Source organism: Cavia porcellus, unplaced genomic scaffold (assembly GCF_034190915.1).
Source record: "Cavia porcellus strain 051 isolate PalLab524CR breed Dunkin Hartley unplaced genomic scaffold, mCavPor4.1 scaffold_7, whole genome shotgun sequence".
Classification (NCBI taxonomy): Eukaryota; Metazoa; Chordata; class Mammalia; order Rodentia; family Caviidae; genus Cavia; species Cavia porcellus.
Window position 1 is genome coordinate 81,224,893 of NW_026947490.1, and position 14,356 is coordinate 81,239,248.

At 43.4% G+C, this 14,356-nt stretch overlaps 1 protein-coding gene across 1 annotated transcript in view; it reads left to right on the forward strand.

Moving 5' to 3' along the window:
• Cdk19 (cyclin dependent kinase 19) overlaps positions 1-10,340 on the forward strand; it is a 175,572-nt gene extending 165,232 nt beyond the window's left edge. The window contains exon 14 of the mRNA XM_063253904.1: positions 10,065-10,340. Within this exon, the coding sequence (XP_063109974.1) occupies positions 10,065-10,127 (63 nt within the window). The 3' untranslated portion in view covers positions 10,128-10,340. The remainder of the gene's footprint in view (positions 1-10,064) is intronic.
• Positions 10,341-14,356: the final 4,016 nt, after the last annotated feature.

Here is a 14,356-nt window from a genome sequence, read left to right on the forward strand (position 1 = left end):
TTTAAGAAGACTACAATTCCAACTCACAGTTACTTGAGATTATCCACATCAGTGTTCCCTGGGCTTGTTTAGACTTCTTTTTCTTTTAGGCCCATCATCCCCCAAATTCTGCAAAGATACTTTAAACCCATAAATTGGCTTAGATGATAAAGTGACAGTCCTAACCTGATTTTAAGATAAAGGAACAGACTGAGAGAGTTCAAAGAATGTTTGTAGGCAAAATATCAGTCAAGACTACATGGTGGGGTTCAGTAGTAGAATAGGCCCTTATCTCTGTGGGTGTCGCCCACACTTTTCCTACAACCCAGAACCCATACAGAACATCAGACTCAAATTTGGCAGATCTCTACCACTGAAAACACAAATATTCCCAGCTCAGGGCCCCGCCGTCTTATTTCTTTGCATGTGTACCTTTAAAGTTTTTCCCAATAAGTCCCTTTGTGCCTCTTACCAAACAGTCCCAAAAGTTCTTTTTCTGCAATGGGAGTCAGCAAACCTACAACTCCAACCCACAGGGTGAGTGTGAGTTTGTCGTCACAGGTTTTGTGAACCTCTTGGACCCTGTTCTCAAAAACAGTCCCCTCCTCTTCTGCGGTTTCTGAGTTTGGATTGTTCTACACATCTCAGGCTTCAACCAGCACATTTTCTCCCTGTGGTGAAAACTGGAAAAGAAAACAGAGCATTGTCAGTAATCAGGGAGAAATTCAGTGCGAGGATACAAGATGCTAAGGCCGTGGGATGGGAAGGAAGTGTTAGCCAAGGCCAGGCCGTGGGGCCTTCTGGAAGAACGGCAGTGGCTGGCATTAAGGAGCAGGAACAAGCCCTGTGTCACCATCCATCTACTGTGCACACAGCGAGGCACAGTGGGGAGGGGATGGCTAGAGCGAAGCAAGAAACACATTTGACCTTTTCTTCTCTCCTTCCTGGACACAGACCTCTCCCTCCCTTGCCTAAGGAGATGAATTGGACTTTGATTTTCTGGGGCCGGGATCTGCATGTTCTGTTCATTCATCTGAGCAGAGAAGAGGTAGACGTGGCTGTTTAGGGGTATGCCTGAAGTTTGTAGGAGCCACTTGTTTCTAAAGGAAAAATATCTAACTTTCCAAGTTAGATGTCTACCTTAGCTTTGTTGTGCCAGTTACACCCTTGACATGGGAACATGGCATGACCAAGCTGCTTGGGAAAGTGGGTAGCTCCTGTTAATTGCATGACTGCAGAGCACACGAGCAGAACAGCTCCTGAAGCCCTACACGAGAATTTCTCTCCAGAACTCCAGCAGGTGGGATCCCAGCCCTGCCCTTCAAGACCCATATGTGGAAGTTCTTGTGGGTTCCCTCAAGATTTGGACAGTATAAAAGGATACAGACTCCAAGAAGAGCTTGATATCATGGCTTTCCTCATGACAGCCCACATGCCTTCTCCAGGGTGTACTATTCTCTTGCTTTTTCTCTTTTACTCAGTCCAACCTCACCTCTGTAGAACTGGTTTCTCCCCTACTATTCATTTTTACTTTTTTCAAATAAACTTTGCCCCTGCTTTTTGCTTATTTCATTCAAGATGAGAAGAACCTGAAATCCAACTCCAGAAGGAAAAGACAAGCAACCTAAAGCCTGGTGAGGTTTCTTTGGGAAGCCGCTTTCAGGAGGAGCTACCTGTAACATGCTGATGTGCCTAGGTCTGTCTGTCTGTCCTCTCACAGCCACCCCTCCCCAATCCCCGTCTAACATTATTTCAGTATTTTAATCTGGTGACAGTAGTGTTACCATGGGTCATGAGGTTCTGGATGGGTTGCTAGGATCTTGATTGTGATACGGTACTGTACGGTACGGAATAGGAAACAGCAGCAGAGTTTGACGGGCTGACAGCACACCTGTGAGGGTTTTGTACTGGTGGAAAGAACACTGGCACAAGCTTCGAGGGCATTGGCTTTAGGAATTTAAAATGTTGCTCTGGGTCTAGGACACCTTTGATTCCGGTCTCCCAGAGCTTGAGTGACACTGTGACTGACAGGGTGCGGAGTCACATCAGCTGTGTAACTGCATGGGTCCTTTCCCAGAATTCATTTACTCTGTTACGCCAGGGTACTTGAGATGCAATCCATATGCATGAACCTTCAGTGAGCTTCAGTGAAGAAAGTTTACTGTAGTTCATGCCGGAGGACTGGCACATGGGCTTCCTGCCTTGGAATTTCAGAATTTCCCAGGGCCAGTTCAGAGCTCCTGGTTTTTCTTACTCCTGACTCCAGGCAGGAGGCCTTAGGACCAAAGCAGGGCTGGGCCTGGGGCACTGCCAGGTTCAGGTGAGTGGCAGGGAGTGATCCATCAGCCCTAGTTGTACAGTTTAAATTAGTCGAGGTCCTGAGCCTGGGAACTACACCTGAAATCCATTTTTTGGAAGGACTGACAGTTTAGTGTAACTCTCAATGAGGAATATTATTTCTCATATTTCCAGTTCCTAAGGAATCTCAGCGGCATGTCTACCTACTGACAGCCTCCTCATCTGGATAGTGAGCTCCGGATGGACATTTTCCGGCCAGGCAGACCTGGTCCCAGCTCCCTCCTGCCCAGTGGCATGGGTCCTTGGCTGAGTAACACAGAACCTTGTGTACTGAACTATGAAATGAATGTCACAGGGCTAGCACAATGACAGGGAGATAAGGACCACAAACCATCTGGAGAAGATGTTATCGATACACATTGTTGCCTTTTCCTGTCTCTGTGTGGCAAGGGTTGTATTTCCTGCATAAAGATACATCTACATTGAGGTTCCTGGTTGCTGCTCAGTAAATATCTGCGGGGGAAGTCCCACCCTGTGCAGCTGCTCCCTTTTGCTGGTTTCTCTTAGTTTTCATGGTGTGCTAGGCACAGCCTTAGCAGTTCCACAAGGTGCCGAGCCACCCCCCCCCCCCCAGCAATCGTGGCCACAGCAGGGAAGCAGGAAGAGGGGTGTGAGTTGAGAACAACACTGCTAGTTTACTTTTACATTGGCTTGGAAACACTCTTTTGTTTTTTTCAGAAAGGTTTCCGTGATTTTAAGTTTAAAGTGACTGCTTCATGCTTTGAAGAGAATAGAAAAGGATTTTACTTAAAAATGACACAGATGTCCAGAAAGGTCACATTATAACTAAATTAAGTTAAGCAAGCCGGGTGTTGAGGAGGAGGCTGGAGCTTGGGAAACTGAAACACTAACTTTGCAGAATGTATCAAAAGCCATAGAAATGCAGAGGAAGAAGACCCAGAGTGACACCACAGCTCCTAAGCACTGTGCATACAAGCAGTCAGAAAGATACTTTTAATCAGTAATTTGAAACTGAAGCTGTTTGCAGGCCAAGCACAAAAGTGCTACTTTTAATCTTTCCACAGCATCTGGCAGGAAGTCAAGAGAGTCTTTCTATAGACCGTTTAAACTTGGCACAACAACATGTGAGTGTTTGGTAGATCTTACTTGCCTTATTTGCATGAGAGGAAAGCAATCTAGGAATTTGGGGTACAGAAAATTCCTATTCTTGAGGCTGCTGTGAATCTGTTCAATGATCCGCTCTGGCCCTTTATAGAGGATCTTTTTCATAATTTTTGCCTTTTCCGTATGTCTTGTAAAATTCTTATTTGTTAGGTTTTTCCTTGGCGTGTTAGAAAAGCAAAAGCAGAAAGAGGGAAAAAAAAGCCTTATATTGCGGGCATGAGAGAGCTGCAGTGCAGTGCAAAATCCCCTCTGATGCAGAGAAGCAGGCTTTTATTCGTTGGGGGGGTGGAGTTTGAAGGGGTGGGTAAAATGACGTATCGACAGCTGATTGGGGGAAGTTGGCGCCGGAAGTTCATTTTTGATTTGGAAGAAGACCGCGGAAGTTAGTACTGGCGGGAATCACTGCCCTGCTGGGTGCGTGCTACACTGAGTCTGACCGCGCTTTCATGCAGGGCGGAGCTCATCACTACTCAGGACACCAAGAATTCAAGAATTCGAAAAGAAGCCCCTCAGGATGTCTTCCATCTGGTAACATGTTCTTGTAATACAGAAGAAGCTAAAGCTTAAACCCCCGAATTCAGGGCCAGCCTGGACAATATGACACCCCCCATCTCTTTTTTAAAAAAAGGTTTCCCACCACATTAACCTTATTTTGAGGACTCATTAGCTACATATCCTTAAGTGGTTACCATTTTGGACAGCAGAGATATGAATATTGTCATCCTGATAGAAAATTATGTTAGACATTGTTGGTCTGCGTTTTATGCAACTATCCAGCCAACTATCCTTGGTAGCTACACTGTAATGTGTTTGAGGCTCCGTGGGACTTGTGCTGCTCACAGATGTAGCTTTGGGTACTGCCTCAGGGAGTTCCAACGTGGCAGCCTGACTGGTTCCGCTTTTTCTTTGGTACACACAGAGGGCTGGATCAACTGAAAAGTTTCCGTGTATTCTATCTCCCAAGATCCCTTTGATTGTTAACTTTGTTCTCTTGGGCCCACACCCATGTTTAAAGTGAACTGCTTTATTAGGTAATCATTGGCTTACCCTCTTGCTTTTGTTAACCAAGGTATTTATAATTATGAATCAAAACCTCTGATCAGTGTAAGATAATCATGATTCTCATATCGAGTTAAAGAACTTCAGCCCAAACTTAGAAAGGGGACTTTAGCAGTGTTATCTCTGATACTTGCATGGTTTCCACTTGAAATACTGAAAATAACATTAATTTCTCCTTCTTGTCCGTATTACTAACTTTCCCCTGCTCTTAGGAGTCCTAGGTTAGGAGTCTTTCTTTCTTTCTTTTTTTTCTAAGTACTAGGAATCAAATGCAGGAGTGTTCTACCATTTGCCAAGTTGCAGTTACAGTCCTTTAAATTTTTTTTTTAGATTATAAAACAGAATCTCACTAAGTTTCCCAGACTGATTCAAACTTTCAGTCTTCCTGTCTTATCTCCCAAGTGCTGGATTACAGGTGTGCACCACGGTGGCCAGCTCCAGAGTAGGCCCCTTCTGACTACAGGATCTCTCAAAATTTCTCTCGGTTCATGAAAGAACTTTAGATCAAAGGAGTAAAGATTTGTGTGTGTAGTATTGGAGATTGCACCTAGGGCAGCAATGGCAAATTTTTAGAGACTTGGTGCCCTCCAAATCTATTTATTTATCACAAAGTGCCAACATTTCACTGTCACCCAACGTGCTGCTGCTGGGTGATCCTGGGCGACTTGGCTTGTGCCAATGGAAAGGGCTTCGCGTGCCAACCACAAGTTTGTCACTACTGACCTTGGGCCTTTGCGTTTAGCAACATCCCACTTTTTAAAATTTTGAGACAAGGTGTCACTAACTTGCTAAATTGCTCAGGCTGGACCTGTACTTTTGATGCTCCTATCTCAGCCTCCCAAAGTACTGGGATTTCAAGTGTGTACCACCATGCCTGGCAAGAAGGAAGACCGTTAGCCCAAACCTGCACTCAGGCAGATGCCTTCCTGGTACTGCCTGGCTTTTCACTTGACAGCATAACTCCCTCTGTATCTACTTTACAATAAATTCGACGTAGCCGCCTATATGGCCTCTGTGTCTCAACTGAGGTGTTTTTTGTTTTGTTTTTGTACCAGTAATTGGACTCAGGACCTTGTGCTTGCCAGGCGCGCACTTGTGCCACTGAGCCCAGCTTGATAGAATTTTTTCATCAAGGGCACAAACAACAAAGGACCAAGGAAATGAGAGACTGGGTCCTTGCTACATCAGGTTTTGACCCCCTGGTGACCAAAGCACTTTACATAAAGATTAAAGCAGAGTGATCTTCCCTGTCATACATGGTAAAACTGGTCTGTTTGGGGATTTGGCTATTGGTAATTTTTGTCTCCGGATTCTCGAAAGGTAATCTACTTTTGGTTTGGTGACATGGACCTTTAGCAGAAATGACTTTGTTTTGGTCTGGTTTGTTGGGGTCTACTGCAGAAGCTCAGTCCGAAACAACAAAGAGGGCTAGAATCTAATTTCAGGACACAATAGTTTTCTTGTGAAACACACAATTTGCCCCTGTAGTCACCCCTAACTGCAACAAAGATGATCACAGCAGGACCAGTGAATTTGCAAAAGAAATCTAATCTGATTAACATGGCCTGATCATGTATGCAGGTGGAGTAAAAAGAGTGAGACTCCAACACGGACTTTTAAAGTGAGCACTGGATAAGAAATCTCAGATTAGACTTCACAAGTTCTTTCAAGCTAGGGACCCAAGCCGAGGACTCACCATCAGATCGTGCCACCAAAACCTGTGGATTCCAGTGAACTTCTCATTCTCTTCCCTTCTCCTTTCTCCTTTGCTCTGCTCTGCTCTGCTGTCCTCTCTCTTCCCTCCTTTTCCTTCCCATGTGCCTCCTTTTCCCTCTTCCTTTTTCATTCTTTCTTTTTCTCTTAAGAATCCTGAAATATCTTCAAGTTTCCTGGGCGTCTCTTCAGGCTGGGAAACATGACATTCTAGTCAAAGCTCTGATACTACAGCCAATATTTCTAATTGTATCCTGTTACAAAGAGAAAAGATTCTATTTGAACTTTTGAAAGTATTTTTATTGCCATAAAATAAAAATATCAAGCCAGGTGTAGTGGTGCACACTTATTATCCTAGCACGTGGGAGGCTGAGGCAGGAGGATTGCCATGAGTTCAAGACCAGCCTGAACTACATAGCAAGACCCTGAAAAAAAATCAAAAAATTTTTAATTTTAGAGGGTTTAAAAAGGGAGGATTGCCATGACTTTAAGGCCAGCCTACTTATAGAAGTGTAAGTCACTAAATCACTGTAAGCTATAGACAATTTGAAAAGAATTCCCTTAAATCTGGAAAATAAACAATAAATACATATTTAAAATTATTTTTCACTGAACATTATAGTGGTTGTCTATAATCCAAGCCACTCCAGAAGCTGAGGCAGGAGCATCTCAACCCAGCCAGCCCGGACAATTAAGGAAGACAAAACTTGTGTTTTTTTGACACAGGGTCTCACTATGCAGTTAAGGCTGGCCTTGAGCTCACTTTGTAGCCCAGGCTGGTCTCAAACTCACAACAATCCTCCTGCCTCAGCCTCCTGAGTGCTGGGATTACAGGCATGAGCCACCATGCCCGGCTAGGGAAGACAAAATTTAAAAGCAAAACAACAACAACAGCAAAAGTGTTTGTGTAGGGGTGTTGCTTAGTGGTATAGTGCTTACCTAGTATGTTAGTATGTGTGAGGCCGTGTGTAGGGTCAGTCCCCAGCATTACCAAAAGAAATCAACAGCATTTCTTTTTCATTGGTTCATTGGGCCCAACTAATTAATTCTTGTCTTGCTTGACGTTGAGCTGGCTGTGTACAAACCAAGCAGCATACAGCACAGCATAGCATACTCAAGTCCCTTCTTCCAGTGCAGGACTTCTTACCAGTCCAAGGGAAGGATCTTACCCAGAAAAGGTAGTTGTCAGCCTGTCCTGTGAACCTCCTAGAAAACATACTTTAGGATGACAGTTGTTTGAAAAGCATGCTGGGAAAGTGTCAGAAGAGAACAATTAGTTGTCTGTGGGCAACAAGACTTAAAATGGCATGGCTGAGATCTACCTAGATTTCTTTTTTTTTTTTTTTTTTGTCTTTTTCCTTTTTATCGGTACCGGGGATCGAACTCACGACTGCCCGCTTTCAAGTAGATTTCTTTAAGATAATGACACCGCATGAAAATTTTGTTATACCTATGACATATGGCATTTTAACATGATAATAATTATGATTTATTATATCGGGACATATCAGATTTCTAAGAACTTCATATTATTTCTTTAACACTTAAACACCATTGCTTACTTAACGCTGTGCCTCATGCAAATCGGACATATCAAACCTAATTATTTAACATCTCCTTTTAAAAAATTAATATTTAGGCCCGGGGATTTAGCTCAGCAGTACATGTGCTTGCCTGGCAAGTGCAAAGTTGTGGATTTGATCCCTGGTACAAATAAATTAATAATAAAATCACATTTATTGATAGGCAATTCAATGAATGGTTTTTAAACATTTTTTAAATACAAATCCTTGCTATATAGTTTACACTGGTCTTAAACTTGCTATGTGGTCCAGGCTGGCCTTAAATCATGGCAATCCTCCTGCCTCAGACTCCCAAGTGCTGGCATCACAGGAGTGTGCTACCTTGCCCCACAGTTTATATCTCTCTTTTACATGAGGCAAGAAGACCGTCCCAAAATCAATTTGAAGTTTAAAAAAAAAAAGCAGTTTACTATTTAATTTTGAGAAGTTTGGCAAAATTATCAAAACACTAGAACATGTGATCCAACAAGGCCACAGGACAGTGAGGGGAGGAGGTGCCGATGGGCCCCGGGCCAGGACAGTACGAGCACAGTGGCTGGAGGAGTGGCTGCTGGTGCCTGGGGTCACACTTTCTCATCTTGGGTTTGGGGTGCTCTGGCTGCAGAGTGGACCACAGAAAAGTGCAGATCATGTCCCCCCACAGCACAGTGGACACAGCCCAAGAAGAGGCTGCGCAGGAGGCTGCGAAGGTGACCGGCCTCAGGGGTCTGTGAAGGCGGTCAGCAAACCCTAACGCTGAGGTTCTGGACTTGAGTATGCTGTGCTGTGCTGTATGCAGCTGAGGAAACCTCTGGGCTTTCTCCGTGAAGTTCTTCAAGGTCACCGTGTATGGAAGGGATAGCGCACTGCAGTTTATAAAAAGAAGAGTTGGCCCTAACAGACCAGTTTCTTTCCATGTTTGAAGTAGATATCTTGTCCCTTAAGAATATTGTGTTTGTTTGTTTTGTTTTAAATCAGGATCTTGCTATGTAGCCCAGATTGGCCCTTGAACTCACAGTGATCCTCCTGCCTCAGCCTCCTGTGTGCTGGGATTGTAGGTAGAAGCTGCCTCGGCCAGCCAGGGCAGTCATCTTGGTAACGATATGGACTATAGAAAGCCAACAGATAAGTAACATCAGAGCTGATACATCAAACACCTGACTCTCAGAACATCATCTGTCAGGGCCACTCAGATTTACTTCCCTCCTTGTCTCACCCGCCCCCCACTCCCCCGTTGATTTAAACAAGTTCAAATCAGACTCTATCAATTGCTTGGGAACAGTGAATTTAGCTCTTATGGATGAACAGTTACGAAAAAAAGCTAAAAGCTGCGGAAGCGCTATTTTTATGTTTAGCTGCTTCCAGTTTAAGAATTTTGAGCCAAACCCCTGCAGGGACACCGAGCAAGGCCGGTCCTGGTGTCACTGGTGCCACATCGGAGGACGAGTGGGCACTGCGGCCCTGCTGACCAGGCGGCCATCAGGCCTGAAACTCAGCCCAACTAGAGGGGCAAAGTTTAACGAAAAGCAGACATTTTATTTGTAAAGTGGAAAAGGAAGAGAAAGGGAAGGAGGAGACAGAGGGCTCTCCTGGTAAGAGGGAAGCAGGCTGGGGGCCCTGGGGAGGTCCCTGGCTGTCTTCAGGGGCCACAGAGACAATGCCATCTCCCTGGAATTCGCCACAGCTGGGTTGACTTCGGGCCTCTAGCTAATGTCCTTATTTTGGCACATGCAGCTTCTTTCTGTCTGTGCGCCCTTGTCCTGAGCTTCTGAGGTCTTATCCTGGGGCTGGGCAGCTAGTTGGCGAGGGGGAGCCTTGGAGCTAGCAGGGGGCGAGCGGCGAGGTGCTGTTCTGACACCCGAGCAGCCTGGGGTGGACTTGCACGCACACACGCGCAGTGCACGCAGCTCAGCGTGAGCCAGCCCTGCCTGTCCTTCCTGTGCTCTGTGGGCAGCGCGGGCAGCAGGCGCGCTGTGCACCTGGCCTTCTCCAAGCGTCCTGCCTGTCAGCTCTATTGTTGGTCTCTGGGTGCAAGACCCAAGGTCATTGGGAGCTTTTCTTTATCCAGTTTTTCTTTTCATACCCCTATCTTAGACTGCTTTCCTGGGGAGGAATCTCTCTAGTACAGTCTGTTTCTAACTCCTCCTAATGAGGACTAGCCGGAGGACTTAAGGAGCCGGCTTCTATTTTCTTCTCTGCAGAACCCTGCCCCGATGCCTGGGACAGGCTCTGAAAATACCCTGCCCTGGATTTTCTGTCTTTCCTCAGAGGTCCATTGCTGCTACCACAGACAGGCAGAAGCTCGGTGAGAAACTGGTGAATCTTGGATGAACCTGGACTGGCGAGAACGCCCACGAATGCGTGCAGAACCAGGCGGAGACTTCCTCCTGAAGTACATTGCTTGGTGACACACATCTGTGGGCCCAGCACTTGGACGCTGTGAGTTTGAGCTACAAAGTGAGACAGAAAACGAAATCCAAGCCAATAACTTGTGTTTCTGGAAGAAAACAAAATAGCAGCATGAAGCACAGAAAGCTCTTTTGACAAGACATATTTTTTGCTGTCAAGACAGATCATCTCAAAGGTTGAGAAAATCTTTTACCAAGAAAGCTTTATTCCTTTTACAAAAAAATTGGCTTCTAGTTCTGTGCCAATGTACTTTTGATATTAAAGATCATTTTTAGTACTAATAATAATTCATTTCGATTTTAACAATCTTGATCACACATGGAATTGCTCTTTCAAATATTCTGTTTCACAACTTGCTTCCATCCATGTAGTTTGTCCTTTTTCTGCTTCCTGTTGCTGGGCAACTACTCACGTTACCTGGAGACAAAAATTGCCTTTCCCCCTTTTTTAAGCATTAGGTGCCTTTTTTCTTTTTCCTTTTCTCTTTCTTTCTTTCTTTCTTTTTTTTTTGACATAAGGTTTTGCTGTGTAGTTTAAGATGGCCCTGGACTCACTATGTAGTCTAGACTGGCCTCAAACTCACAGCAACCCTCCTGCCTCTGCTCCTAAGTGCTAGGATTACAGGTGTGTGCCACCGTACCCAGCACCCGTTTTCCCTTAACAGTGCAACATAAATCACAGGATACCTCATAGTTTTCCTTACCAATGACACATCTCACTTTCTTTGCATATAGATATATTTATCTTACTATTTCTAATAATCTTAAATTAGAAGCTTATCTAATAACTTTAATTTCTAGAAATACATATTCTCTTATTTTTTTTTTTTTTTTTTTTTGTCTTTTTCCTTTTTATCGGTACCAGGGATCGAACTAACGACTGCCTGCTTGCAAGGCAGGCACTTATGCCACTGAGCTAAATCTCCAGCCCCTAAATACATACTTTCATATTGCACATTTTTTCACGTTTATTAACATGCCTAAATAGTCATAGCTTTTTAATGTCACATTTAATTCAAAAAATTAACTTAAATTTTTGTTCAGTAGTGTTTCATAATGTTAAAGACCCATTTAATGAATATTTATTACTTAATTTAGCATAATTTCAAGCTTTCAAATTATCCAAAAGATTTTTGAAAGTATAAAAAGTTCATTTGTGCTGGGGATTTAGCTCAGCGGCATAAGCACCTGCCTTGTAAGGAGGCAGTCGTGAGTTTGATCCCTGGTACCAATAAAAAGGAAAAAGACAAAAAAAAAAGTTCATTTGTAAGCTTTCATCACACTTGCATTCACCTAATTTACTTGTTCTTAACACTTACGCTTGAATTCTTCATGAAAAATTCCATGAGATGTACAAAACTAGCCTTGATCTGAAGTTACTTTTCTATTAACTGTTTACAGTGCATGTAGTTTAGGTGATTGTGACTGAAGTGAGACCTAAAGTCAAGTATGTTTTTGCTGATCATTTAGATTTTTTTTTTTTTGCTGATAGCTCAGAGATGTGTTTTTGTTGATAACTCAGAAGAGTCAGCTCTTTATTCTTAAACCAACACTATTAAACAAGTCTTTTGAACTTGCAGAGCATTTGTGTTAGTTTCTATACTTCCAAGAGTTGAAGGAATACTCAATTCATATCAACACTTGTTTTCTTTTAACCCAATTAGGGAGAGCTCATTTAAGGAATTTTATGACACAATTTGGCAAAACCACTTGGAAGTAAGAAAATACAATGTGCTGGGCATGATGACACGTCTGTAATTCTGGAGGCTGAGGCAGGAGGGTCACTGAGTTTTAGGCCAGCGTAGGCCACATAGTGTGTTCAAGACTTGTTGGAGACTCCTTTGAAGTGGCCCTGAGCAGTTTTTAGAATTCATCAATTGACTTTTCTATATTTACTTATGAGTCTATCCCAAGCATAGATGACTTTCCCAAAGAACTAGTGGCTGGTGTGCAGAAAGTATAACTCTGTGCCAGTGCTCACAGTGGAGGCCGTTAGTGATTTGTGACACTGTGAGGCCTCTGAAGGCAAGATAAGACCACAGCTGAGGACACTAATTCAGAATTCAAAGGGCATAACTGCCAACCGTAGAGATAAAACAATTCCCCTAGTTAACGAGGTTTACTGTTTGGACTGTCTTTGTTCTAACTTCTCAAGGCCTTGTTCATTTTCATGGCCTTGGCTGTGCCCTCCTCTTGCTTGCATCTCCCTGATATTTTAAGGACCCAATAAATACTGACAGTCCAAAGAAGTCTTTAGCCCTAAGAGAATTCCAACCATCCTGGATCCCCTGAAACAGCATTGCATTGTGTTTGTTACTTGATTCTTCACCATAAGCTCATCCATAAGATTGGGAGACAGATCAGCCCTGATAAAGACCAGCCTACACTACACAGTGAGACCCTATCTTATTTAATTATATACACACATATACTTGGGACCACAAATTCACAAGGGCTAAATTTGCATACTTCTCCAAGGGAGAAATGGAGGCTTGGGGTTATCAGTATCTCCTTTTTGAGATTTTTCTCATTATCTCTTTCAGGGTGGGTCATCTTCTCCCATCCACTCAGACTAAAACTAAAATCACTGAGATGAATAGGCACTCCAGGGTAAGATCTTTCTTAGCATAAGATCACCTCCACCCTCTTGAGTCATCTGATAATCCCCTCGATCAATAAATGCCAAGGTTCTGGCTACCTCAGGGGCTTCTGTTTCTTGTGAACCACTGGTCATCTTGGATCCCTGCTGTACTGCCATTTGTTTTCTTTCTTTCTTTCATTCTCTCTCTCTTTCTCTCTTTTTCTTTCTTTCTTTCTTTCTTTCTTTCTCCCCTTTCTTCCCTTTCTTTTCTTTCTGTCTCTCTTGCCATGCACTGTAACACCTAGCAGGAGATTGGAGGCTCACTGTGGGGGTCCCCAGTATACATACATGATCATATGGATTGATACAAATATCTTAGTTTTCATTAGGGTTTTTTATTTGACAGTTTCCAAATTGCTTCCACTTTGGGGGGGGCAGCAATATTTCAATTGCTTGTCTGTGTTTCTATCAGACAGTTACTGTGAGACTTTCTTTTCTTCACTTTGTGACCATTTTATTCCATTTCAGAGGGGACTGAGGTGAGAGACCCTTGCTCTTACCTGCCTAACCATTGTCCTGAGGAACTGACAGCCCAATTGTTACCTCTGATTTCCAGCTTTTAATATTGCTGATTTCAGTTCACTTTCAGAATTTAGAAATCAACTAGAAGCCAAATTAGCAAATGCATGAATCAAACAGAATCTAGAAATTATAAATTTTTCAGTGTAGAAAACATGACATGGTGTAATTACTTTTCTTTTTTAAAATTTATTTTTTATTTTGAAGGTAGTAAAATACAGCAGAACAAGACAGAACAAAGCTAATCAAGACAATGCTGTGAAATTGGTACAGAACTTCAGAGCAGGTTACCAGGATAACTATAACAGGTACCATAGTATATCTCGTTATCTTCACAATAGTTGTCCTTTCCATCAGGTATAGCAAAATCAAACGTAATATAGAACATCATAAAACCTATCAAAACAATATTGAATAGAGAAATACAATTAATCAGAACAAAGAAAACAGTGATAACAATATTTGCCTTCAAAAGAGATGGTAGAAGGAAATCCCCTATATGTGCTATATTGTATATGGTCGTCTTCCCAAGAGATGCTCAGACCTCTGGCTCCCATTTGCTAATGGGGAGAGGGTGGGTGAGTGGGATGGGATGTTTGATTCTCAGCCCACATGCTGCTGGCTCATGGCTGCTTACCAGGTAGGCAAGTTGGTTCCTTTGTTGCCCAGCACCTTAAGAACTAACATGGTGAGGATCTTGGGAAATGCTGGCTGGCTGGTTGGTTCTCTCCCTGGGTTGCCTGCCCTCACTTGAGCCATGGCTTCTTACCAGGTAGGAAAGTGGGTTCCTTTGTTGCCCAGCGCCAACATGGCATGGATCTCGGGAGACACTGTCTAGCTCAGTTACTTTATTCTTGTTGCTGGGACAAAATACCCAAAACCCAAAATGAAGGAAGGAAAGGTTTATTTCTTACATTTCTTAGAAGTTTCAATCCATATTCAGCTGGCTCTGAGGCAGAATGGCATGGCAGGCTGCCATTCATGGCTGCTGA